This window comes from Neofelis nebulosa, chromosome 11, assembly GCF_028018385.1.
Source record: "Neofelis nebulosa isolate mNeoNeb1 chromosome 11, mNeoNeb1.pri, whole genome shotgun sequence".
NCBI classification, from domain to species: Eukaryota; Metazoa; Chordata; class Mammalia; order Carnivora; family Felidae; genus Neofelis; species Neofelis nebulosa.
Window position 1 is genome coordinate 89,619,417 of NC_080792.1, and position 27,624 is coordinate 89,647,040.

Below are 27,624 nucleotides of genomic sequence, written 5' to 3' on the forward strand. Positions count from 1 at the left end.
AAGCAGGTTCCAGGCTCCGAGCTGTCAGCACAGAGCCCGACCTGGGGCCCGAACCCACGAACCGTGAGATCATGACCTGAGCCGAAGTCCGACGCCCAACCGACGGAGCCCCCCGGGGGGCCCCAAGAAAGGACATTGTGACACAGGCTCCAACATGGGTGAATCTGAAGACAGTTATGTTAAGTGAGAGAAGCCAGGCCCAAAAAACCCTAATTACTGTATGATTCCACTTACATGAGGTGTTTAGAGGAGTCAGATTCCCGGAGGCAGGCGGCCAGGGGAGGAGGAGGGGGAGTTAGTGTTTCACGGGTCAGTGTGTCAGTTCGAGACCATGAAAGTGTGGGAGGTGGATGTAGGTGGTGGTTATGTGACAGTGTGAATGTGCTTAATGCCACTGAAATGCACTTAAACATGGTAAGCTTTGAGGCGCCTGGGTGGCTCAGTCAGTTGGGCATCCGACTCTCGGTTTCGGCTCAGGTCATGATCGCACAGTTCGTGAGTTCGAGCCCCGCATCGGGCTCTGTGCTGACAGCTGCTTGGGATTCTCTCTCCCCTCTCTCTCTGCCCCCCTGCCCTGCCCCCCCCCCCCCGCCCAATACATAACCATTAAAAACGTAAAGACCTACATCTCAAGTTAAATCTTTCTTGGCGAACATGCTGATGCATATCACAGACCACTTTTGATTGCTTTTCAGATCGACATAGTTAATAAACTCTTTGTTCAGAACCTGGACAACCCGCCACTGTGTAAGAACCACCCTCCGGTAGCAGGTGCAATCTACTGGGAACGGTCCCTGTTCTTTCGGATCAAGCACACCATCCTCCGATTTCAGGAAGTGGAGGAGATATTGGAGAGTGACCGAGGAAGAGAGGTATGTTGCTTCCCCGGAGCTGTCGCCGGGCGTATCTCACGGGCGACCTAGAGCCGCCGGTGTGAGAAGCAAATCCTGGCCTGCGACTTCGAAGGCCTTTCCTGTGGTCCCTGATTTCGGGCTCATACATATGATCGTACATATGACATCTTCCAGGTAACAGGCACGTGGGCTTCTCCCCGAACTTGATTTTCAGCTTCCCTGGAGGGTGACCATCTTTCTGATAATACTGTTCCTCCCCCACCCATGGGGTTTTGAATGTTATATAGAAGGGGTTGACAAATCTTTTCTTGAAAGGTCCAGAGAGTAGGGGTGCCTGGGTGGCTCAGTCGGTTAAGCGTCCTACAGCTCAGGTCACGATTTCGCGGTTTGTGAGTTCGAGTCCCACATCGGGCTCTGCGCTGACAGCTCAGAGCCTGGAGCCTGCTTCGGATTCTGTGTCTCCCTCTCTCTCTCTCTCTCCCCCTCCCCTTCTTGCGCACGCTCTCTCTCTCAAAAATAAATAAACGTTAAATATAAATTTCAAAAGGTAAAAGCCGTTCTTAGCTCTTGGGCTGAGGTCTGCTGATCTCTGCTCGTCGGCCTGGATTTCAAGCCATACCTTCTCATACATACCCTGCAAAATTCTTGGAAATCTGTATACTTATTTTTGCAAAATGCACTAACATTTTTTTTTTTTTTTTAATAGAGTGAGAGAAAGAGAGGAAAGGTGTTAGATTTCTGAGGACAAACTGACGATTGCTGAGTTCTTTGACAGGTGAGACAGAAGTACTTGGAGGTGGGCTGGACAATGAAAGACTACGAAGACAGAAAGTATGAGCTGTGGAAAGAGGTAACGGAACAGGCCCTGCCGAATCTTATGAAGAAGAGTCTGCTTACTAAGGTGCGTACTTCCAGACCCTTGTCCAGATCGCGGCGGTCAGGTTAGGTGATGGCGTCTGCGATTTTCTGGAGGTCTGGTTTGTCGGCACGGTTTGCCGTTGATAGGTATTTCCAAGTGGAAGACAGAGAAGGGCCAAGGTTGTCCGGGGAGGAGAGGACAGGGGCAGAGAGGGAGGAGGCGGAGGCAGCATAAGGTCACGGTTAGGAAATGCGCCCGAATCCGGCAGCCCTGCTGACTCTGTGGGCGAGTGGCCTCACACCGAGCCTCAGTCTCCCCATTTGTAAAACGAGTTGGGTCAGATGACATCAACACACAAAGTATTAGCTGAATCGGGTGTGAAATGGCTGACAGTTGAGCTATGGAAAAAACACCATTTTGCACGATTCACCCTTATGTACAGTGCGTTAGCCGGAGCCTGCTGCCCAGCAGACGCTCCGTAAAGAAATACTAGCCGTGAGGCAGGAGACACCCGCGCTCAGCATCTCTAGGTGTGTGGCCTCTGAAATCCTGAAGTAGGTTCCGAAATGAGTGCAGAGGGCCAGACTGGAGACGGCTTGGGTCCCCTCAAAAGGGGCAGCTCCTGCTCAATCCCGGTCTCTGCTTGTCAGCGTTCCTGGTTTTTCCAGGGAAGCCAGAATTCCGGATTTGCGTGCGATTGACCACTTTTTGGACGTGGGTGGCTAAGTCGAATTCTTTAAACCCTGTTCACTGAACAAAATACGTGTTCTAGCTAGCTCCAGCCAGCCTCCCGGTCTATCAGGGCATCAAGGGCCCTACGCTGATCGTCTGCAAATTTATGTTGAACTTGGGTCGTCTGGACCGCTTCTTGGACCGCCCTTGCCATGCTTGTGAAATGTCTCTTCCACAGACTTCTGCCGCTGCTGATGAGGCTGCAAACTCCGAGAAGGGGGCCGTGTTTGTAATAAATTTTTCACCTGCTCTCAGGGAGATTATTAATGAAGCAAAGTACTTGGAACAGTTAGGATTCCCCGTCCCCGAGTTAGCAAGAAATGTTGCTCTCCAGGAGGACAAATTTCTTAGGTAAAAAGATTTGTCTCTTAAATCAACAGGGAACTTTTTGATCTCAGGACCCCTTTCTATTCCATTCTGTTAAAAATTATTGAGAACCCCACCCCCTCCTGCTTTCATTTGTCTGCATTTTATAGCTACCGGTATTTACCATGCTGGAAATTAAAACGAAGCAATGTGTGAACTGTGTATCTATCCATTCACCTGAAAGTAACAATAACAAACCTGTTATGTGTTAAAAAAAAAAAAAAAAAAAAACACACACACACTTCCTAATGAGAAGTATACCGATATTTTCCAGAAAAGGAAGTTAGTGGGAAGGTTGGCATTGTTTTAAATTTCTGCAAATCTTTCGATCAAAGTTTTAGGCTGGTTAAAGGTCTTTTGTAACCTAGATAAAGGGTAAGCTGTTTACGAGCTCTGTTGTGTGTCCTCATGTCAATGACTTTCCTGTAACGCACAGGTACACAGACGGAATACAGCGTATGCTGGATCATTATCACATGCTCGTAGGAAAGTTAAATGAGGCAGAGGCTCTGCTTCTCGACGATCATTCCCAGGAATTGATAAGAGTCTTTAGGTCTGGATATAAGAGGTTAAACTGGAACTCACTAGGTAACATAATTCATCCTCCTATTCATTGCCTTTTAGACTTTGGAATGCAAAAGATATATGCTTGTAGATTATTTCAGTTGAATTATAATCTTTGCATGTCTATAGATACGGTCAACACCCAGGTTTTGAATATTAATCATTTATATTTGGTGGAACTTTGAATTCATCTCAAGGCTTTTGTTGGGACTGAAGACAAGATTTGGACACTCTGCTGACCCAGTGCTTTCTCCTCCAAAAATAAAGCAGGCTTTACTGTTTTTCCTAATATTTTTCTATTGTTTTCTAATATTAACAATTTTAATTTTGAGATAATTTATAGATTCACACCCAGTTGTAAGAATTAATACAGAGAGCTCCTGTTTACCCTTTACCCAGTGCCCTGGCAGTAACTTCTTGCAAAACTGTAGTACAACGCACAACTCAGATGCATGGACAGTTGAGGCACAGAGCGTTTCCATGCCACAGGGATAACTCATGTTGCCCTTTTATTTATATTTATTTTTTAAAAATTAAGAAAAAAATTTTTAATGTTTATTGTTGAGAGAGGGAGAGAGACAGAGTGTGAGCAGGGGGCGGGGGTGCAGAGAGAGAGGGAGACACAGAATCCGAAGCAGACTCCAGGCTCTGAGCTGTCAGCACAGAGCCTGACATGGGGCTTGAACCCGTGAGCTGTGAGATCATGACCTGAGCCAAAGTCAGCCGCTTAACTGACTGAGCCACCCAGGCGCCCCTATTTTTAAAAAATTTTTAATGTTTATTTATTTTTGAGAGAGAGAAAGAGGCAGGCAGAGAGGGAGGGAGACACAGAATCTGAAGCAGGTTCCGGGCTCTGAGCTGTCGGCACAGAGGCCGACGTGGGGCTGGAATTCACAAACTGTGAGATCATGACCTGAGCCGAAGTCAGACGCTCAACCAACTGAGCCACCCAGGTGCTCCACATGTTGCCCTTTTAAAAAATTTTTTTTAATGTTTATTTATTTTGACAGAGAGACAGAGACAGAGAGAGAGAGAGAGAGAGAGAGAGAGAGACCGAGCATAAGTCGGGGAGGGGCAGAGAGAGAGGGAGACACAGAATTCGAAGCAGGCTCCAGGCACCAAGCTGTCAGCACAGAGCCCGACGCGGGGCTCGAACTCACGGAGTGCGAGATCATGACCCAAGCCGAAGTCGGACGCTCAACTAACTGAGCCACCCAGGGACCCCACATGTTGCCCTTTTAAAGTCCTACCCACCTCACTCCCATTCCTAGCCTCAACCTGTGCAATCGCGAATCCATTCTCCATTTCTATAATTTCGTCATTTCTAGAGTGCTCTATAAAGGAAATCATATACGCCCTTTTGGGTTGACTTTTCCACATTAGCCTGATTCTCTGGAGGGTCATCCAAGACGTTGCACATATTGGTAGTGTGTTCCTCTGGTGACTGAAATCTCATGGTTTCAATGTGCCACAGTTAGGTTAGCCATTCACCTGTTGAAGGATATCTGGGTTGCTTCCAGGTTTGGCTATGATGAGTAGACGTTTGTGCCATAAAGCCATTTGTGTGTGGGGTTTTATGTGAACGTGAGTTTCAGTTCACTGGGATAAGCGCTCAGGAGTGCAGTTTCTGGGTCCCCTACTACTCGCATATTTAGTCTTTTTTTTTTTTTTTTAATTAATTGCCGTGGAGCTGGCTGTGCCATCGTATATTTCCACCTGCAATGTATGTTCCACTTTTTCTGGATGTTGGCCAGTATTTTGGTATTATCACTATTTTAAAAAAATTGTAGCCATCATGTAGCTCTGTGATGATCTCGTGGCTTTGCTTTGCATTTCTGTATTGGGGGATGATGCTGAGAATCGTTTCGTGTGCTTCTTTGCCATCTGTATGTCTTTTTTGGTGAGATGTCTGTGTTTTTGCCCATCTTCTAACTATATTGTTTGCTTTTTTACTTTGAGAGTTCTTTATATGGTTTAGATACTAGCCTTTTGTGGGATATGTGGTTTGCAGATATTTTCTCCCAGTCTGTAGCTTGTGTTTTCGTTCTCCTAACAGCATCTTTTGCAGAGCAAAAGTTTAAAATTTTGAGAACTCCAATTTATCAAGTTTTCCTTTTATGGATCATGCTTTTGGCGTCAAGTCTAAGGACTCTTTTTGCCTAGACTGACATCCTAAAGATTTTTCTCCTTTTTTTTCCCAAGTATGTTATAATTTTATATTTTATAGGTAAGTCTGTGATAAATCTTGATGATTTTTTTTTTCTGTACAAAGTGTGAGGCTTAAGGTGAGGCTAATTTCTCCTCCTCCTCCTTGACTATGGCTATCCAATTGCTTCAGCATCATTTGTTGACAAGGGTGACTTTTTCCCATTAAGTTGCATTTGCACCTTTGTAAAACACCAGTTGGACATATTTGTATGGGTCTGTTTCTGGGTTTTGTGTTCTGTTGATCTATGTGTCTGTAGCTATATGCTAAGTCTTGAAATTGGGTAGGTAGCCTGATTCTACCCATTTTTTCTCTTAAGCAAATTGTTTTGGCTGTTCCAGTTTCTCTGTTTTTCCATATAAATTTTAGAATAATCTTGTCTATATCTACCAAAAATGCTTGCTGGGATTTTGATGGGAATTGTGTTAACTCGGTATATCAGTTTGGGGAAAATTGATATCTGTACTGGGCTGAGCTTTGTGATCCATGAACATGGTATATCTTTCCATTTATTTAGATCTTTGATTTCTTTTTTTAAATTTTAAAACATGTTTTTAATGTTTATTTACTTTTGAGAGAGAGAGAGAGAATATGCAAGCAGGGGAGGGGCAGAGAGAAAAGGAGACACAGAATCTGAAGCAGGCTCCAGGCTCCAGGCTCCAAGATGTCAGCACAGAGCCCAATGTGGGGCTCGAACTCAGGAACCATGAGATCATGACCTGAACTGAGGTTGGACGCTCAACTGACTGAGCCACCCAGATGCCCCTGATTTCTTTCATTAGCACTGTGTCATTTTCATTTTTTTTTTTTTTATTTATTTTTGGGACAGAGAGAGACAGAGCACGAACGGGGGAGGGGCAGAGAGAGAGGGAGACACAGAATCGGAAACAGGCTCCAGGCTCCGAGCCATCAGCCCAGAGCCCGACGCGGGGCTCGAACTCACGGACCGCGAGATCGTGACCTGGCTGAAGTCGGACGCTTAACCGACTGCGCCACCCAGGCGCCCCAGCACTGTGTCGTTTTCAACATACAAGTTTTGTATGTGTTTTGTTAGATTTATGCTGAAGTATTTAATTTTTTGTTGAATGGTTGTAAATGATACTGTGTTTTTAATTTTGGTGTCCACATGTTTGCCACTAGTCTGTAGAAATACAATTAATTTTTTAACGTAATTCCATCTGCCTCCACGGCCTTCGCTGATGCTATCATGCCAGGCATGAGGGGCAGAGACATTGGGGTGCCTCATCACAGTTTTATGAAGGTGGAAATCTAGGCTCTTCAGCTGGCTCTTACCGGAATAAGTTTGAGTGAGGTCATGGTTTTGTCTATGGAGTTTGGAGTAGAGCAGTGACTGTGTAAAATTTTCTGTCTTGCCAGGATGTCCCTTTCCTGGTCCTTTGGCTAAAGAGAGCAGGCTTCTTTTTGGACTTTGGCATTTATGGTTGCCAGCTTCTTCAGCTCCGCATCTGAGATATAGAAGGAAAAAGAACCCAGGAAATTCATCGCTGTGAACCCTTGGGTCCCCAGCCAGTTGGCTTCTCTCCACTCTTTAGAGTCTTAGGTTTGTTTGATAGATAATGTGCAGGGTTCTTAACTGTGATTAGCAGGAGGAATAAAGAAAAGCACATCTCCTCCCTCTTCCTGGGAGTAGAAGTTCCCTTTACTTTTTTAAAAAGGCATTTTTGCTCTTCTTTTCCCCCCTGCTTCCTCTTTCCCTTATTTTCAAATCTTCTCCCTTCTTTTCTTTGTCATTTCCTTCTCTTCTTCCTATCTCCTTTGGGTGGAAAACACGTATGTTTGGACTTGGGCTCCGGAGCTAAACCCCTGGGTTAAAAGTCCAGCTCCGCCCACGCGACTCAACCTTGTGGAGGCTCAATATCCTCATCTGTAAATTCAGCATAATATTAGTACCCAATTCACAGGACTGTTGGAAAAAATTGATGACAGAATAACATGCCTAGACTGCGATGTGACCGATCACATGTGTTTAATCCAGGTATACTATTCATATTATTGCTGGTTATTTTTCTTTCTTTAAAAAAAATTTTTTTTGGGGCGCCTGGGTGGCGCAGTCGGTTAAGCGTCCGACTTCAGCCAGGTCACGATCTCGCGGTCCGCGAGTTCGAGCCCCGCGTCGGGCTCTGGGCTGATGGCTCGGAGCCTGGAGCCTGTTTCCGATTCTGTGTCTCCCTCTCTCTCTGCCCCTCCCGCGTTCATGCTCTGTCTCTCTCTGTCCCAAAAATAAATAAAAAACGTTGAAAAAAAATTAAAAAAAAAAAAATTTTTTTTTAACGTTTATTGATTTTTTGAGAGACAGCACGAGCACAAGCAGGGGAGGGGCAGAGAGAGAGAGGGAGACACAGAATCCGAAGCAGGTTCCGGGCTCTAGGCTCTGAGCTGTCAGCACAGAGCCTGACGCAGGACTCGGACTCACAAACCATGAGCTCATGATCTGAGCCGAAGTCGGAAGCTTAGCCGACCGAGCCCCCCATGCGCCCCTGCTGGTTACTTGTCTAAGCAGCAGGCCAAAGGCGATGTACGCGGGTCAGGGTAGAGCGTAGGTTCAGGTTGGCATGCCAGTGAGAAGACAACAGAGCTGGACCTTCTGTTTCTCCTCACAGTGCTTTAGACGATGATTTGCTAGAATCTGAGCAGGAGAAATGTATCGTTCAGTGGACTCTGAGAACAGGGCTCCTTGTCCTAGTCCCCGAGGGTGCTACGTGGATGTTTGCTACCACGAATACCCAAGGGGATGGAATGGACATGGTCTCTCCTGGGAAGGGATGCCAATATTAACATTCTGGATGTTGGTCGGCAGGGTATGGACAGAAAGAGCTGAAAGCCAAGTATCTTTTTTTCTCTCTCTCTTTTCTCCTTCCAAAGGTATTGCTGATTACATAACTCGGTGCAAACAGGCCATTGGGAAATTCGAGTCCCTTGTCCACCAGATTCATAAGAATTCAGACGACATTTCTTCCAGGCTGACGTTAATAGAGTCTGTAAATCTCTTTAAATATCCAGCAGCTAAAAGTGAGGAAGAACTCCCAGGTAGATATGATTTCTTATTTCTCTGATCACAGAAGATATTAAATGAAAGAACCCATTGGTCATGGCTGCGTGCGCACGGGCGTGCACCCCCCCCCCCACCCCTCCCCCACCCCTCCCCCACGTTTGCTTAGGAATAAAACCATTCCTAAAGGTCTTAGTCATTTACTGGAAAGGATCATGGGTAATTCTTGCTTTTTGCCCTGTTTTATGTCTTGCTTAGTTTCACGGATCCCTGACTCTGTGCAGACCAGTAGTACTTTTGTCAATAACTTTATAACAGTAACACAGATTGTGTTTTTATGGGCTCACGTTTACTTGTTCAAGCAACATCTTTTAAGCGGTCTCAGGTGAGTCTAAAAGCAATTCAAGAAAAGCAAAATCGCCCAGAGAAAATAAAAGCCGCCTTTTGCACGTGGTGTGCTTTGGCACACGCAATGCACATCCCTGTGTTGTCATTTATTCTTTTACTTAGGGCGTGTCGTGAACTTTTGGTGTTGCCGTATTTTCTGCTTGCGGCCTAGATTAGGGGCTGCTTTTGTATTTTTAAGATCTGCAGTTAGCGTTTGGATGGCTCTGCGAGTAACATCCCTCCCCGTGTTCACGAAGGACTGTAACCGGTGTCTTCCTCTTCAGGCGTGAAGGAATTCTTCGAGCACATTGAGCGAGAAAGGGCCAAAGACGCGGACCACATGGTCAGGTGGTATCTTGCCATTGGGCCTCTGCTGACCAAAGTCGAGGGTCTGGTCATCCACACCAACACAGGCAAGGCTCCCAAACTGGCCTTCTATTACGAATACTGGGAACATAAAATTTATGACGTCTTGACAAAGCTCATCCTGAAGTAAGTCCACCTCGTTTCCTGTCGTGAAGGCAGTGTGCATAGATTAAAGGAGTTTACGTATAGAAGTAGTTAAAGGAAGGGTCATAGAGTGCAGAATAGAAATGATTTGGACAGTAAGTCTGCTCTCTGGTCAAAGAGCGCTCACAGGAGGGAAGGATGGCTTTCTAATCTGGCTCACATTCTTGTCAGGCCCCTCAACGTTCGGAAAAGGAAATTATCCCTCGTGGGATCATTCTGGGAAGCCGCCCTAGGACATTCAACGTCTTCTATGTGAAGGGCCCCAGAAGAAATTTCTCTAGTGTCCCTTTTGAGCTTAGCCTCCTGAGAAAGTATTATTTTTCTTTTTGTCTTTTTGTTTTTTGTTGTTTTGTTTTTAAACGGTGTGGATACCATGGATTGTTGACTTGAAAGATTTCCCTTTTCTCCTTGACTGCTAGGAGACTTAGAACCAAATTTGTAGCCTAAATGCAGCAAATGTAGAAGTGTTTACGATTGCATTGTCAGTTACGTTCCTGTGACTCTAGACTCTATACGTACCCTCTGCATATATGTATGTATTTGAATCTAACACGTATGAGAGCTTACTCTGAAGGGTCGTGTTCTACTCCTTTTACAATCTCACCCTCGTTTTCCGGACACAGTGTGTTGGAAGATTAAGCGACTTTCTTAGCCTCGGTCACACACACACACCTTGTAAGAAAAACGGCTAGGATGCGAACCCGGTCCAGCATCACTTCGCTAAACATCTGTGATACGTGTCTCTTGCCTTTATTTTATCCCACTTTGAGTGTAGGGTCTCTTACTGCAGTCAAAGCATTCTTGTGAGCTGCTAAAGTCCACTTGGGAACAAGACGTTAATAAATAAAATAAATACCTTTGGTCGTCTTGCTTCCTGGACCCAGTTTGACAAATTTCACTAAGTTGATCCTTTACAAAAATCTGTTTTCTACACGCTTCATTTATCTTCTTTTTTTTGTTGTTTGTTTTTCATTATTGTTTCTTAGATTCCTACGGCAGCTTCTTACACGGGGCACCTCCTACAGTGTTTCCTTTTTTAATATGCTATGCTTTCCCTTGATCCGTCTGTCGATCCGTCCATCCATCCATCCACTCATTCACTCATTCATTCACTCACGGGTTTCTTAGATCCTGCGTGTGTCAGGCACGAGGCCAGACAGGGCCCCTCTCCTTCTGGATCTTTTCCATCCTCAGAGGAGAGACACAACACACCAGGAACCCAGACATAACCAAGATGATTTCTGTGAAAGAAAGAAAGCAGCACAGTGTTTTGGGACAGGAAACGGAGTGGCCGTTGTAAGGGGGTGCTCAAGAAAGCCACCCTGAGGCCGCGTTTTAGCTGAATCCTGAGGACCAGGAGTGAGCCACAAGAGGGGGGCCCTTTCTGGGAGAAGACAAAGCCAGTTTTATGACTATCTTTCCCGAACCATGTGGAACAGCTTTTGGAAGTCATCACTGTTACTCAGGTGTCTTTCGACTAATAGATATTCACTTCCCAAAAGTAGAAATGAACTACATATAAGTATAGGCCAAAACGGGGGCACAGAATAAAACTCAGTGCTCATTGCCCGCTATGACGCCAGAACGTCTTACTCCACACAGAGGGTTTTCACATGTGACTTTTGTGACACCAGCCGTTTCCGTCAAGTGTTGGATATACTCCACTCCAGTGAGTCCTGGGTCTGTCTTTTTTTTTTTTTTTTTTTTTTTTTTTTTATTAACCCCTCTTAGGAATTTGCAGTCTTTTAATTCTTTAATCCTGGGAAACGTCCCTCTGTTCCAAACGGACACCATCCTGACGGCACCCGAGATCATCCTCCACCCCAACGCGAGTGAGATCGACAAAATGTGTGTCCGTTGTGTCCGAAATTGCGTGGAGATCACCAAGGTAAGGGCGGAGGGGTCTGCGGATCCACAGCGGGGCTTGTGGCCACCGACCGCCAGGCCCGCCGGCTTTGGGGAGCACGTCGCGAGGCCGCGGAGAGCATGGGCTCTGCTCTGCTTCTTGTCCAGGCTCTTGCCCTCCTCTGGGCTCCTCTTCCAGCCCTCGAGAGCCTGGGTGTCCCAAGGCTCCATCCAGGCTCCCTTTTCTCCTCTCCGCGTGATCCCGACCAGTCTCCTGCCTTTTAATGCCATCCTCGCTCAGACCTCTCTACTACCCGCCCTGCTCTTCAAGTCTCTTGCCTCCTCGATGTGTCCCCTGCGGCCCTGGTGTTGGCAGGTCCAAGGTGGAATTCTCGGCTTCCCGTCTTGCACCCTGCCCCTGCCCCCGGTTTCCCTACTGCAGGAAGCGGTGGCCGCAGCAGCCCAGATGCACGAGCCGGGAGCCCAGGAGCCGGCCCCGATTCTAGGGTTTCCTGTTGTCAACCTCTGTCCCGCCCATCGGAGGTCTGGTGGACTCTCGGCATCCCTCCCCTGGACGATTGCATGTTTCCACACCCCCTCCTCCACCACGGCCGGGGGGGGGGGGGTGGTCAGAATTCTCTTTTTCTTTTCTTTTTTTTTCCAATATATGAAATTTATTGTCAAATTGGTTTGCATACAACACCCAGTGCTCATCCCAAAAGGTGCCCTCCTCAATACCCATCACCCACCCTGCCCTCCCTCCCACCCCCCCTCAACCCTCAGTTTGTTCTCAGTTTTTAAGAGTCTCTTATGCTTTGGCTCTCTCCCACTCTAACCTCTTTTTTTTTTTTTCCTTCCCCTCCCCCATGGGTTTCTGTTAAGTTTCTCAGGATCCACCTAAGAGTGAAAACATATGGTATGTCTTTCTCTGTATGGCTTATTTCACTTAGCATCACACTCTCCAGTTCCATCCACGTTGCTACAAAGGGCTGTATTTTGTTCTTTCTCATTGCCATATAGTACTCCATTGTGTATATAAACCACAATTTCTTTATCCATTCATCAGTTGATGGACGTTTAGGCTCTTTCCACAATTTGGCTATTGTGGAGAGTGCTGCTATAAACATTGGGGTACAAGTGCCCCGATGCACCAGTACTCCTGTATCCCTTGGGTGAATTCCTAGCAGTGCTACTGCTGGGTCATAGGGTAGGTCTATTTTTAACTTTCTGAGGAACCTCCACACTGTTTTCCAGAGCGGCTGCACCAGTTTGCATTCCCACCAACAGTGCAAGAGGGTTCCCGTTTGTCCACATCCTCTCCAGCATCTATAGTCTCCCGATTTGTTCATTTTGGCCACTCTGACTGGCGTGAGGTGATATCTGAGTGTGGTTTTGATTTGCATTTCCCTGATGAGGAGCGACGTTGAGCATCTTTTCGTGTGCCTGTTGGCCATCCGGATGTCTTCTTTAGAGAAGGGTCTATTCATGTTTTCTGCCCATTTCTTCACTGGGTTATTTGTTTTTCGGGTGTGGAGTTTGGTGAGCTCTTTATAGATTTTGGATACTAGCACTTTGTCCGATATGTCATTTGCAAATATCTTTTCCCATTCCGTTGGTTGCCTTTTAGTTTTGTTGGTTGTTTCCTTTGCTGTGCAGAAGCTTTTTATCTTCATAAGGTCCCAGTAATTCACTTTTGCTTTTAATTCCCTTGCCTTTGGGGATGTGTCGAGTAAGAGATTGCTACGGCTGAGGTCAGAGAGGTCTTTTCCTGCTTTCTCCTCTAGGGTTTTGATGGTTTCCTGTCTCACATTCAGGTCCTTTATCCATTTTGAGTTTATTTTTGTGAATGGTGTGAGAAAGTGGTCTAGTTTCAACCTTCTCCATGTTGCTGTCCAGTTCTCCCAGCATCATTTGTTAAAGAGTCTGTCTTTTTTCCATTGGATGTTCTTTCCTGCTTTGTCAAAGATGAGTTGGCCATACGTTTGTGGGTCGAGTTCTGGGGTTTCTATTCTACTCCATTGATCTATGTGTCTGTTTTTGTGCCAATACCATGCTGTCTTGATGATTACAGCATTGTAGTAGAGGCTGAAGTCTGGGATTGTGATGCCTCCTGCTTTGGTCTTCTTCTTCAAAATTACTTTGGCTATTCGGGGCCTTTTGTGTTTCCATATGAATTTTAGAGTTGCTTGCTCTAGCTTCGAGAAGAATGCTGGTGAAATTTTGATTGGGATTGCATTGAATGTGTAGATAGCTTTGGGTAGTATTGGCATTTTGACAATATTTATTCTTCCAATCCATGAGCAGGGAATGTCTTTCCATCTCTTTATATCTTCTTCAATTACCTTCATAAGCTTTCTATAGTTTTCAGCATACAGATCTTTTACCTCTTTGGTTAGATTTATTCCTAGGTATTTTATGCTTCTTGGTGCAATTGTGAATGGGATCAGTTTCTTTATTTGTCTTTCTGTTGCTTCATTGTTAGTGTATAAGAATGCAACTGATTTCTGTACATTGATTTTGTATCCTGCAACTTTGCTGAATTCATGTATCAGTTCTAGCAGACTTTTGGTGGAGTCTGTCGGATTTTCCATGTATAATATCATGTCATCTGCAAAAAGCGAAAGCTTGACTTCATCTTTGCCAATTTGGATGCCTTTGATTTCCTTTTGTTGTCTGATTGCTGATGCTAGAACTTCCAGCACTATGTTAAACAACAGCGGTGAGAGTGGGCATCCCTGTCGTGTTCCTGATCTCAGGGAAAAAGCTCTCAGTTTTTCCCCATTGAGGATGATGTTAGCTGTGGGCTTTTCATAAATGGCTTTTATGATGTTTAAGTATGTTCCTTCTATCCCGACTTTCTCAAGGGTTTTTATTAAGAAAGGGTGCTGGATTTTGTCACAGGCCTTTTCTGCATCGATTGACAGGATCATATGGTTCTTACCTTTTCTTTTATTATTGTGATGTATCACGTTGATTGATTTGCGAATGTTGAACCAGCCCTGCATCCCAGGAATGAATCCCACTTGATCATGGTGAATAATTCTTTTTCTATGCTGTTGAATTCTATTTGCTAGTATCTTATTGAGAATTTTTGCATCCATATTCATCAGGGATATTGACCTGTAGTTCTCTTTTTTTACTGGGTCTCTGTCTGGTTTAGGAATCAAAGTTAATACTGGCTTCATAGAATGAGTCTGGAAGTTTTCCTTCCCTTTCTATTTCTTGGAATAGCTTGAGAAGGATAGGTATTATCTCTGCTTTAAACGTCTGGTAGAACTCTCCTGGGAAGCCATCTGGTCCTGGACTCTGCTGGGAGATTTTTGATAACCGATTCAATTTCTTCGCTGGTTATGGGTCTGTTTAAGCTTTCTATTTCCTCCTGATTGAGTTTTGGAAGAGTGTGGGTGTTTAGGAATTTGTCCATTTCTTCCAGGTTGTCCAATTTGTTGGCATATAATTTTTCATAGTATTCCCTGATAATTGTATCTCTGAGGGATTGGTTGTAATAATTCCGTTTTCATTCATGATTTTATCTATTTAGGTCATCTCCCTTTTCTTTTGGAGAAGCCTGGCTAGAGGTTTGTCAATTTTGTTTATTTTTTCAAAAAACCAACTCTTGGTTTCGTTGATCTGCTCTACAGTTTTTTTTAGATTCTATATTGTTTTTTTCTGCTCTGATCTTTATTATTTCTCTTCTTCTGCTGGGTTTAGGCTGCCTTTGCTGTTCTGCTTCTGTTTCCTTTAGGTGTGCTGTTAGATTTTGTATTTGGGAGTTTTCTTGTTTCTTGAGATAGGCCTGGATTGCAATGTATTTTCCTCTCAGGACTGCCTTTGCTGCGTCCCAAAGCGTTTGGATTGTTGTATTTTCATTTTCGTTTGTTTCCATATATTTTTAAATTTCTTCTCTAATTGCCTGGTTGACCCACTCATTCTTTAGTAGGGTGTTCTTTAACCTCCATGCTTTTGGAGGTTTTCCAGACTTTTTCCTGTGGTTGATTTCAAGCTTCATGGCATTGTGGTCTGAAAGTATGCATGGTATAATTTCAATTCTTGTATACTTACGAAGGGCTGTTTTGTGACCCAGTATATGATCTATCTTGGAGAATGTTCCAGGTGCACTCGAGAAGAAAGTATATTCTGTTGCTTTGGGATGCAGAGTTCTAAATATATCTGTCAAGTCCATCTGATCCAATGTGTCATTCAGGGCCCTTGTTTCTTTATTGACCATGTGTCTAGATGATCTATCCATTTCTGTAAGTGGAGTGTTAAAGTCCCCTGCAATTACCACATTCTTATCAATAAGGTTGCTTATGTTTATGAGTAATTGTTTTATATATTTGGGGGCTCCGGTATTCGGCGCACAGACATTTATAATTGTTACCTCTTCCTGATGGATAGACCCTGTAATTATTATATAATGCCCTTCTTCATCTCTTGTTACAGCCTTTAATTTAAAGTCTAGTTTGTCTGATATAAGTATGGCTACTCCAGCTTTCTTTTGGCTTCCAGTAGCATGATAAATAGTTCTCCATCCCCTCACTCTCAATCTAAAGGTGTCCTCAGATCTAAAATGAGTCTCTTGTAGACAGCAAATAGTTGGGTCTTGTTTTTTTATCCATTCTGATACCCTATGTCTTTTGGTTGGCGCATTTAATCCATTTACATTCAGTGTTATTATAGAAAGATACGGGTTTAGAGTCATTGTGATGTCTGTATGTTTCATGCTTGTAGCGATGTCTCTGGTCCTTTGTCTCACAGGATCCCCCTTAGGATCTCTTGTAGGGCTGGTTTAGTGGTGACAAATTCCTTCAGTTTTTGTTTGTTTGGGAAGACCTTTATCTCTCCTTCTATTCTAAATGACAGACTTGCTGGATAAAGGATTCTCGGCTGCATATTTTTTCTGTTCAATACATTGAAGATCTCATGCCAATCCTTTCTGGCCTGCCAAGTTTCAAAAGAGAGATCAGTCACGAGTCTTATAGGTCTCCCTTTATAAGTTAGGGCACATTTATCCCTTGCTGCTTTCGGAATTTTCTCTTTATCCTTGTATTTTGCCAGTGTCACTATGATATGTCGTGCAGAAGATCGATTCAAGTTACGTCTGAAGGGAGTTCTCTGTGCCTCTTGGATTTCATTGCCTTTTTCCTTCCCCAGATCTGGGAAGTTCTCAGCTATTATTTCTTCAAGTACACCGTCAGCACCTTTCCCTCTCTCTTCCTCCTCTGGGATGCCAATTATGCGTATATTATTTCTTTTTAGTGTGTCACTTAGTTCTCTAATTTTCCCCTCATACTCCCGGATTTTTTTATCTCTCTTTTTCTCAGCTTCCTCTTTTTCCATAACTTTATCTTCCAGTTCACCTATTCTCTCCTCTGCCTCTTCAATCCGAGCCGTCGTCGTTTCCATTTTGTTTTGCATTCCATTTAAAGCGTTTTTCAGCTCCTCCTGACTGTTCCTTAGTCCCTTGATCTCTGTAGCAAGAGATTCTCTGCTGTCCTCTATACTGTTTTCAAGCCCAGCGATTAATTGTATGACTATTACTCTAAATTCACTTTCTGTTATATTATTTAAATCCTTTTTGATCAGTTCATTGGCTGTTGTTATTTCCTGGAGATTCTTCTGAGGGGAATTCTTCCGTTTGGTCATTTTGGAGAGTCCCTGGAGTGGTGAGGACCCGCAGGGCACTTCCCCCGTGCTGTGGTGTATAACTGGAGTCGGTGGGCGGGGCCGCAGTCAGACCCGATGTCTGCCCCCAGCCCACCGCTGGGGCCACAGTCAGACTGGTGTGTGCCTTCTCTTCCCCTCTCCTAGGGGCGGGATTCACTGTGGGGTGGCGTGGCCCGTCTGGGCTACTTGCACACTGCCAGGCTTGTGGTGCTGGGGAGCTGGCGTATTAGCTGGGGTGGGTAGGCAAGGTGCAGGGGGCAGGAGGGGCAGGCTTAGCTCGCTTCTCCTTAGGTGATCCGCTTCAGGAGGGGCCCTGTGGCAGCGGGAGGGAGTCAGACCCGCTGCCGGAGGGGTGGATCCACAGGAGCACAGCGTTGGGTGTTTGCGGGGTGCAAGCAAGTTCCCTGACAGGAACCGGTTCCCTTTGGCATTCTGGCTGGGGGATGGGCGGGGGAGATGGCGCTGGCGAGCGCCTTTGTTCCCCGCCAAGCTGAGCTCTGCCGTCCGGGGGGCTCAGCAGCTCTCCCTCCCTTTGTCCTCCAGCCTTCCCGCTTTCCGAGCAGAGCTGTTCGCTTCTGACCTCCCAGACGCTTAGTCGCGCCTGCTGTCGGAACACAGTCCGTCCGGCCCCTCCGCTTTTGCCGGCCAGACTCGGGGGCTCCGCTTGGCCGGCGAGCCGCCCCTCCGCCCCGGCTCCCTCCCGCCGGTCCGTGGAGCGCGCACCGCCTCGCCGCCCTTCCTCCCCTCTTCCGTGGGCCTCTCGTCGGCGCCTGGCTCCGGAGACTCCGTTCTGCTCATCCTCTGGCGGTTTTCTGGGTTCTTTACGCAGGTGCAGGTGGAATCTAAGTGATCGGCAGGACGCGCGGTGAGCCCTGCGTCCTCCTACGCCGCCGTCTTCCCCTATCTCCAGAATTCTCTTTTTAAAATACGAATCGCTTCACGTCAGATCTCTCGTGCGACCCCCCCGACGACTTTACAGTGCATTCGGACGTAAGCCGAACTCCTCACTGTGCTCCCAGTCTGGCACCTGCCTGCCTTCCTGAGCTCACTTGCTACATCTCGTGCTCCCCCGCGCTCAGCCCCACCCCGGCCTCCAGCAGCAGCACTCGCTCCTCCTTGAAATGGTTACGTGAACTCTTCCCTCTGCCTGGAAATTTCTGCCCCCAGACTTTTCCCGGATGGCTCCTCCTCGCTGTTCTCTATCCTATCATCCGTTCCATCTTCTTCCCGTCACCTACCGCTACCTGACCTTTTCTTATTTCCTCGCTCATCTATCCGTGACTCTCTTGTGCCACTGGAATGCAAGGTGCATGGGAACACGGACCTTGTGTGTCTGTCCACCTTTGAATCCCCAGCACCTCCAACAGCATCTGGCACATAGCTGGCTCTCAACTATGTAAATGGGGTCAAAGGAGTGTCTGTTGACCAATGACCCATAGTTTGTGTCTCACCAACAATGGGAAAATGGGGCCATTTTTATGGATAAGGGATGTCACATCCCCTCAAGACACTAACATTTTCTCTTTACTTGGTTCAGAAAGTCAAATATCTTTCAGGCATTTTTTAAAGCATAAAAGTGAGTATAGATATAGATAGGGAAGTTAATTTAACTCTACTTGGAAGTTAATAAGTTGCATATAGTTTATAATCTGTGCAAGTAAAGTTGTTTATTAAACCTCAGTTATGTAAATTCTCTTACGTTATAGCTTTTATATCACTGCGTCTTTGAAGAGGGAAACAAACAATTTCCAAGGAGTAAATAAGTAGGAAAGACTCTCTGTGAAACATTCTGGGTATTTTTAAATTTTATTTTATTACATTTTTTTAATGTTTCTTTATTTTTGAGAGAGAGACAGAGCACGACCGGGGGAGGGGCAGAGAGAGAGGGGGACACAGAATCCGAAGCAGGCTTCAGGCACCGAGCTGTCAGCACAGAGCTCGATGTGGGGCTCGAACTCACCGTGGGGGGCTCGATGTGGGGACCGTGAGATCGTGACCTGAGCCTAAGTCGGACAGTTAACCGACTGAGCCACCCGGGCGCCCCAACATTCTGGATATTATTCACAACATTTTATACCAATTTAACACCCCCCTCACTAGATGGATTTTTGAGGCTTCTGGTGAAGCCTGCATTATGTTATGTTCATAAATGCTTTCTTTCAAATCAAAAAGAATTTTTACCTGTCCTTTCATAAAATGTCAGAAATGTACTTCCTTAACAAAAATCAGCTTTTTTGGACGAGGTTCTGTTACTGGCGAGACTTACTCCTGAAGCCACGTGACTTTATGCATAGGAAGCAGAATAAATACTGAAATGCTATCCTTTTCCCTGGTTCTTTCACCAGCATTTTGTCCGATGGATGAATGGCAGCTGTATAGAATGCCCTCCTCAGAAGGGGGAGGAAGAAGAACTCGTTGTAATAAGCTTTTACGATGATATCTCCCTGAACCCTCAGATAATTGAACAAGCTGTCATGATCCCCCAAAACGTCCACAGGATTCTGATCAGTCTCATGAAGTACCTCCAGAAATGGAAGAGGTATCGACCTCTCTGGAAGTTGGACAAAGCCATCGTGATGGAGAAATTCGCCTCCAAGAAACCTCCTTGTGTGTCCTATGATGCAAAGTTGCAGTTCTATTCCAAGATTGCCCAAGAAGTCATGTGCCACCCCTTAGTTAAGGACGAGCATTGCATCAGGCTGCAGCTGGGGCCTCTGGCGAACACGGTGCAGGAAAACGCCAGGTCCTGGGTGACCTCGCTGGGAAAGCTTCTCAACGAGTCAGCCAGGGAGGAACTCTATCACCTCCACGAAGAGATGGAGGTATCGCTGGGTTTAATTACACTACTTCTCGTGAAAATCACGTCTCCGTTGGGGACTGTGTTTTCTAGGTTTATTTGGTGTCCTTTGACCTCTCTTTTGCAGAGCCTGGCCAAAAACCTGAAGAAGAGCCCCAGTACCCTTGAAGACCTCAAGTTTGTCCTTGCAACGATTGCAGAAATTAGAAGTAAATCTTTGGTCATGGAACTGAGATACAGGGATGTCCAGGAGCGATACCGCACCATGGCAATGTATAATCTCTTTGTGAGTGAACAGTTTCCTTTCTTTAAAAGGATTTTTTTTTAATGTGTATTTATCTGAGAGAGAGAGAGAGAACATGCATGAGAGGGGCAGAGAGAGAGGATTGGAAGCGGGTTCCGTGCTGAAAGCAGAGAGCCCGACGCCGGGCCCGAACCCACGAATGGTGAGATCATGACCTGAGCTGAAGTCAGACGCTTAACTGACTGAGCCACCCAGGCGCCCCCTGGATTTTCTTAAGCATTTTTACAGCTGGGTTGAATTCTAAGACCCTTGTCAGAAATACTTCTCAACGATGACTTTAATAAAATTTAAATGTAGAGCAACCCCACAGTTATTCAGAATAATGAAAACAGATTATTTCTTGATCTGGTATGGCTCAGGTTGTATTTTTCTTTGGAGATCGTGTCAATTCTCCCCCTCCCCTCCCCTCCCCCTGTTTCTGGTGTTAATTTCCTTTAATAAAGGGCTTTCACAAAATAAGCGGGAGGGAGGAGAGTCGGAGAGGGTTAAGATAATAAAAGAGACGGGTAGCGGCACATAGCTGCCTTTATTACAGTTGCCTTTATTACAGTTGTTCAGGGTGGTTCGAAGGAACTTTAGAAGTCCCTGGAGGAGTTTGGGGGGGGCCTGGCCTCTCCCTGAAACTGTATACAAAATTTTGCATACTGTGCCTCACATGCACGCAGAAAGAATCAGCTGGAGAAACAAACTAGAAGAAGCAAATAGCTGCCGTAAGTCCACACTTGCATCAGACTTGTGTTGCAGCCTTTATGTTCCTTGACTGCTCTGAACACCTTCACTGAGCAGTCACCCTGAAAGCTAGAGATCCTCTCGTCATAAAATTGCACAGTATGCAAAACGTACACTTTTAGAATTAAAATAAAAGTTCCCAATTTTGTCTGTTTCCTTTAGTTTTTTACTTTTTCATTAAAAAATTGTTTTTAAATGTTTTTATTTATTTTTGAGACAGAGAGAGACAGGGCATGAGCGAGGGAGGGGCAGAGAGAGAGGGAGACACAGAATCCGAAGCAGGCTTCAGGCTCCGAGCTGTCAGCACAGAGCCTGACGTGGGGCTCGAACTCATGGACTGTTAAATCATGACCTGGGCCGAAGTCGGACGCTCAACCGACTGAGCCACCCAGGCGTCCCTTTTGTTTCCTTTATTAAGTAAAATTATTTGAGACTCCATTAGGGTCTGCTTATGTTGTCTGTGTGTCTCTTGGTTTCCTTCGAGTCATTTTGATCCTTACCTACCTGTTATTTCTGATTGAGTTCTGGACATCGTACATGACAAATTTGTAGAGAGAGTTGGAGGCTCCAGATGTTATATTTCATCAGGGGAGATTTCTTTTTGCTTCTGATAGACAGCACAGCTAGATGCATCAGCAAGCTAAGATAACCTTATTTTAATTAGAGATTAAGTTGAGCTGAAACTGGGTCCTAGTTTATGAAGGGCTTATCTGTCTACGGTATCTCTCTGTGTTATCTGCTTATTTTTAAAAATGATTTTATCCTGATTTTGTTTTCATCATAAATACATAGTTTTTCTTTCTTTTAAAAAATATTTATTTATTTTTGGGAGAGCACAAGCGAGGGAGGGGCAGAGAGAGGTGGACAGAGGACCTGAAGCGGGCTCTGCGCTGACAGGCTGACAGCAGCGAGCCCGACGCGGGGCTTGAACTCACGAACCGTGAGATCAACACCTGAGCTGAAGTCGGGTGCTCAACCGACTGAACCACCCAGGTGCCTCAAATATATAATCTTTCTAATTCAAGCAGTTTTTTTGTGGATTCAAATGACGGAGCCTGCTGTTGTCACAAGTGGAAATCCCTAGGCAGTAGCTTTGACCGGAATTTCAGTTCCAAATTTCTGGCCATTTATTGTTTGTCCTGTTTCTTTGTCAGCCTCCTGATGCAGAGAAAGAACTGGTTGACAATATTAAAAGCATGTGGTCAAATCTGTTCAATGAGTCCATGAATGTGGACCATTCTCTTGGGGGCATAAAGAGAACGTTCACAGAGGTACCTTTTACATTTTTTACTTTCTGAGTAAAGATATGGACAAATGCCCATCGGGATAAATTAATGCAACCCTGCCCTTTGCAGATTACTCGAGGTGAAATATTAAACTACAAACAGCAGATAGAGGAATTTGCAAAGCGTTTTTATCGTGAAGGCCCTGGTTCTATTGGTGATGATCTTGATAAAGGTAAGAACGTTCACGTTGGGCTTCCTGAGGTAGTGGAGTATGTTTTGCTTAAGGATGTTATGGGACTATGGAATGGAGCAGTGGTTCTTAACCTTGCCTGTACACTGGGTTCACCTGAGGATCCTGACAAACCCGGTGACTCCTGGCGTCCAGATCCAAATAGTCTAATTCTCTTGTTCTGGGGGTGGGGGGTGATCCAGATGCCAAGACTTTTAAAACTCTCTTGGGAATCTAATGTGCAGCCCAAGTTGAGCCACTTAGAGGGATAATGTGAAGGAGGCAAAATTTTCTCTTAAAAAAATTTTTTTTAATGTTTATTTATTTTTGAGAGAGAGACAGAAAGAGAGAGGGAGAGAGCGTGTGTGGGTGAGGGGCGGAGAGAAAGGGAGACACAGAATCCCAAGCAGCCTCCGGGGTCTGAGCTGTCAGCACAGAGCCCGATGTGGGGTGCAAATGCATGGACTGTGAGATCATGACCTGAGCCGAAGTCAGACGCTTAACCGACCGAACCACCCAGGCACCCCAGGAGACTGAATTTTCTAACTGGAGAGTGTTGCATATGGACCTGGCCGTCTGGTTTCTGTTAGAGAGAGAGATAAAGTTGTGGTAATTCTTTTTCCAACGTTTTTTTTTTTTTTATTTTTTTATTTTTTAATTTTGGGACAGAGAGAGACAGAGCATGAACGGGGGAGGGTCAGAGAGAGAGGGAGACACAGAATCGGAAACAGGCTCCAGACTCCGAGCCATCAGCCCAGAGCCTGACGCGGGGCTCGAACTCACGGACCGCGAGATCGTGACCTGGCTGAAGTCGGACGCTTAACCGACTGCGCCACCCAGGCGCCCCAAGTTGTGGTAATTCTAAATGTGTCTTCCTGGATGGCTTCTATTTATTTACTTATTTGCCAGGAGTAGAACTTTTAGCCGTTTTTGAAAAGGAGCTCACGAGACATGAAAAGAACCGCCAGGAGTTGGCTAATGCGGAGAAACTTTTCGATCTTCCGATTACAATGTACCCAGAGCTGCTCAAAGTGCAGAAGGAGATGAACAACCTGAGGACCATTTATGACCTCTACGAAGCGCTGAAGGTGAGCGCCCGCCCACAGACCCCGCCTCCCTGAAGGCAGTGTGAGAGTTGACTCGGCCAAGCGGGTTTTGGTGCCGCCGTAATTAAGAGCCCGGGGCGGATTTCATGGAAGCTCTCGCTTTGACTCTTGGGAAGTAGTAACTGCCAATGGATCCGGGGTCTCCATTTGGGGTGATGGGAAAGTTCTGGAGCTAGATGGGGGTGATGGCTGCACACCATGGTGAATGTACTCGATACCGCCGAATCGTACATTTAAAAGTGGTTAAAATGGTACATGCTGCGTTATGTGTATTTTTCCACAATAATAAAAAAGAAAATTCTCTTTGCTGGCTGGGGCTTGGTTAAGGAGTGGGGTGAACCATTTAAGAAATTACAAGAAATTAAAAGTAGCAAATAGCATGACATTTGGATGCCTCTCTTTAACATATGTTCCCGGTGCAAATTCGTACCATTCCTTTATTCATCCCTCCGTCTCTTCACTCTGTTCTGTACAGCCCAGTGCTGTGCTGGTTGGGAGTAGGGTCCAGAAAGGAGGCGCGTCTGTTCATCCCACTCCTGCCCTTCTTGAACCCCCAGGAGAGGCTGACTGCGTTAGTCTGGGTTCTTCCAAGAAACAGAACCAATGGGCACCAAACAGATTTATTATAAGGAATCGGCTTATATAGGAATGGAGACCGGAAGTCCCAAGGTCTGGGGTCAGCAGGCTGGAGACCCAGGACAGCTGATGGGGTATCTCCAGCTCAGGTCTGAGCTCGAAGGCGGAAGACTGATGTCCCAGCTGGAAGACAGGCAGAGAGAGAGAGGATTCTCTCTCACTCAAGTTTTCTCTCTAGCCCTTCAGTGGATTGGATGAGACCCACCCACAGAGGGGAGGGAAATTACCTTTACTCAGGCCACTGTTTCAAATGTTAATTTTACCCAGAAACACCCTGGAAAACATTGTCCAGAATAATGTTTAAGCAAATATCTGGGCACCTGTGGCCCAGTCAAGTTCACACATAAAATTAACCATCACACTGACCCACGAGTGAATCGCCATACCGCTCTGATATGTGACAGGAATATGGTAGACAGAGCGCCATGGGGCTCAGAGGGGGAAGGAGGTGGCCCAGAGAGGTGGCCGCTGAGCAGGACTCTGAATCAGTTTTTTCCCCGGTGCGGCCATCGGATTTGGGGCCCATCCTACCCCAACATGACCTCATCTTATATCTGCAAAGACCTGACTTCCAAATAAGATCACATTCTGAGGTCCCAGGCGGACATGAATTCTAGGTGGGGGGGGGGCAAGCTTCAGCCCCCGTACACCCGGGAGTGGGATACACGGAGAAGAGGGGCCGAACCTGGAGCACTCCAGCATCGCATACCACGGGAAGATGCCCGAAAAGGAAGGGAGGACAGGGAGTGGCCTGGGAGGTAGGATAGGGGGCCAGACTGACGAGCGTGAGGTCTCGGGAGCCGAGTGACAAAAGCGTTTCAGGGGGCGGGACTGTCAACCTGCCGTGCATCCGATCAAATGGGAGGGCGATTAGCAGTGACCAACGCGTCTCACATCATGGAAACCACTGTGACCTTGGAAAGAAACGTCTCGATGGAGCGGTGGTCGTGGACGCCTGATTAGAGTGAGTCCGAGGGATTTGCCCACAAGAAAAGGAAGCACAGGTCCCCGCAAAGACGTTTACATGAATGTCCACGGCAGCTTTATTTGCAATAGCCCAGGACCAGAAAAAACCCAATACCCCCCAGGTGGATGGCTAAAGAAACTGTGGTACAGCCATCGCGTGGAATGCTACTCAGTAGTAGAAAGGATTGGACTGCCGATGCACCGGGGCGACAACATGGACGGGTCTCAAAATCTTCTTGCTGAGATATAAGATCGTACATCCTGGATGATTCCATTTACCTAAAATTCTAGAACGGGCCAACGAAGTTATCACGGCAGAGAGCAGGGCAGCATTTGCCCGGGAATGGGAGGGGGGTTACAGAGAGGCGGGAGGAGACCTCCGAGAGCTACGAAGGAGTTCACGATCTCGACTGTGGTGACGGTCCCGTGCGTGTGCACACAGGCCAGAGTTTGCGACGTTGTGCACTTGGACACAACCAGTTGTGTCCGCACGCCAGCCGATCCTCGGTAAAGCTTGAGGAAGAGAGAATGGGAAGAGAGGAGTCAGAAACCCCGGATCTGGACAGCTTTTCCAATGTGTTTTGTTGCAAAGGGAAGCAGAGAATTGAGCTGTGTGTGGAAGGGAGGTGGGGTCAGGGTAGTTTTTTTTAAGACGGCAGAAATTAGAGTGGGGGTTTGCATAGTGATCCAGTAAGGAGGAAACGTGGGTGAGAGGAGACAGAAGGGAGACTTCCTCGAATGATGTCTGGTGTCCATGAGTTGGTGGGAAAGGGTGGGGTTGGGACGTGGCCTCAGGTAGGAGGCGGGTGTGGTCATACGGGGAAGGCAGAGCGTGTGCATAGAGACGCTTCTAGTGGGAGATGTTGAACGTTCGGTTATGATTGTGTCGGTCTCCCCGGGGACGTGCACAGCAAGATCATCAGCGGAGATGAGGGCAGGGGGGTGGCTGGTTGAGGCTAACAAGGCAGGGGAGAGGTGGTGGTCTGGGAGAATAGGCCCCAAGGGAAAGCCGCATTAGGGCCCTGGATTTAGACTGAGGCCAGTGAGAGAGGCTGAGTGTCCTCCGCCGTCATGGTTGGCTGCCCTGGTGTAGGTGTTGAGCACTGAGGAACATTGAGTGTCGAGGAGCGGATTTAACCACAGTTGTGGTTTTCCAAATGTACTTGGTGAATCGCTTCTCGGCCTTTTGGCTAAGATCAAGTGTAGTATCTGTTCTTATCAAATGTACTTGGTGAAAAAAGGGGCGAGAAAGAGTGGAGGGAAAAAGGCCTTGTAATGATTGCCAGGCTGTAGGTTCAGGCGTACAAACTCCAAAAAGTACTTTGGTTTCTTTATGATTTCATTCTAATTTATCACTTACTGAATTTTTGCAAAAAAGAGGTAATACATTTGTGGGTGTCATCTCAAAATAATTCAGAAAGTGGGGCACCTGGGTGGCTCAGTCAATTAAACATCCACCTCTTTGATCTTGGCTCAGGTCAGGATCTCACAGTTTGTGAGTTCAAGCCCCGCATCAGGCTCTGTGCTGATAGCTCTGAGCCTGCTGGGGATTCTTTCTCTCCCTCTCTCTCTCTCTCTGCCCCTCCCCTGCTTGTTCTCTCACTCTCTCACAATAAATAAATAATCCAGAAAGCTGTTTGAGCTTTTAATATCTTTTTAGAAGACCAAGAGGTGAAAAATAGTAAATGCATCTTCAGGCCCTTTATACCTAAGTCAAAAACAATTACCATGTGTGTATTTCATCAATTAACACAGTTTTCTGTGAAATACATTTTGTGACTCGAAGCAAATCCGTCAAGCCTGGATGTCACCGGTTGCAAATGCAATGATTCGAGATGGTGAATTTCACACAAGACAGTACTTCTTACGTTAAATCTCAAGAAAATACATCATGGAAAATCTTTTGGGTGTGATAATCAGGAAGGATTATCTAAATTACAAGCGTTTTGTAACCTTAGCTGCTTTTCTTCGGGAAAGAGAAGCTCGTTATCATCACACCTGAGTGAAATACTTGCTTTAAGGACTCAGCAGCTCCATGATTTCAGAGATTCCTGTTTCTGATATGATACTTCTCATTTTCCTCCCTTGGAAAGGAAGACATACTTTTGGATTCCACACATCCTTAGAGACAGCATTATTTTGGCGGGGCCTTGAAAAAGTTGGAATTCTTTTGTTTGTATTTTGGAGCCTTTAATCAATCGTTCCTTTGTGAGTCTGAGGTTTTTGTGGCCAGATGGGTGATGATATCTGAAAAGGAGGGAGCATGACCACGTGTTGAGTAGCGGCTGTTCCGGTCAAAGGCAGTTTTGTTACTGGGACTATTTCTTGTCCGTTTCTAGGTTGCAAAAGAAGAATGGTCTCAGACCCTCTGGATCAACCTGAATGTTCAGTTCCTCCAGGAGGGAATTGACAGTTTTCTCAGGTCCCTCAGAAGGCTCCCCCGGCAGGTCCGAAACCTATCTGTGGCCTATCATTTGGAAGCAAAAATGAAGGATTTTAAAGACTCAGTTCCTTTATTACTTGACTTGAAGCATGAAGCGCTCAGAGACAGGTTTGTTTTGTCCTGTTGGCCGTTGTGGAAGGGGGGGGGAGTTTTGGTTTAAAATCTATCCTTGCTTAGGTCTGATGACA

General features: G+C 46.0%; 1 protein-coding gene and 1 non-coding gene across 2 annotated transcripts in view; both read left to right on the top strand.

Moving 5' to 3' along the window:
* Positions 1-27,624, top strand: part of DNAH10 (dynein axonemal heavy chain 10) — a 152,141-nt gene that overhangs the window by 40,076 nt on the left and 84,441 nt on the right. The window contains exons 13-25 of the mRNA XM_058691462.1: positions 696-872; positions 1,630-1,755; positions 2,624-2,796; positions 3,248-3,399; positions 8,465-8,629; positions 9,263-9,470; positions 11,220-11,376; positions 19,346-19,822; positions 19,925-20,083; positions 21,985-22,101; positions 22,186-22,288; positions 23,195-23,373; positions 27,333-27,544. Coding sequence (XP_058547445.1) covers positions 696-872; positions 1,630-1,755; positions 2,624-2,796; positions 3,248-3,399; positions 8,465-8,629; positions 9,263-9,470; positions 11,220-11,376; positions 19,346-19,822; positions 19,925-20,083; positions 21,985-22,101; positions 22,186-22,288; positions 23,195-23,373; positions 27,333-27,544 — 2,405 coding nt within the window. The remainder of the gene's footprint in view (positions 1-695; positions 873-1,629; positions 1,756-2,623; positions 2,797-3,247; positions 3,400-8,464; positions 8,630-9,262; positions 9,471-11,219; positions 11,377-19,345; positions 19,823-19,924; positions 20,084-21,984; positions 22,102-22,185; positions 22,289-23,194; positions 23,374-27,332; positions 27,545-27,624) is intronic.
* Positions 26,164-26,362, top strand: LOC131490681 (U2 spliceosomal RNA). The gene has a single exon (XR_009251192.1). It is a non-coding gene; the product is annotated as a U2 spliceosomal RNA (small nuclear RNA).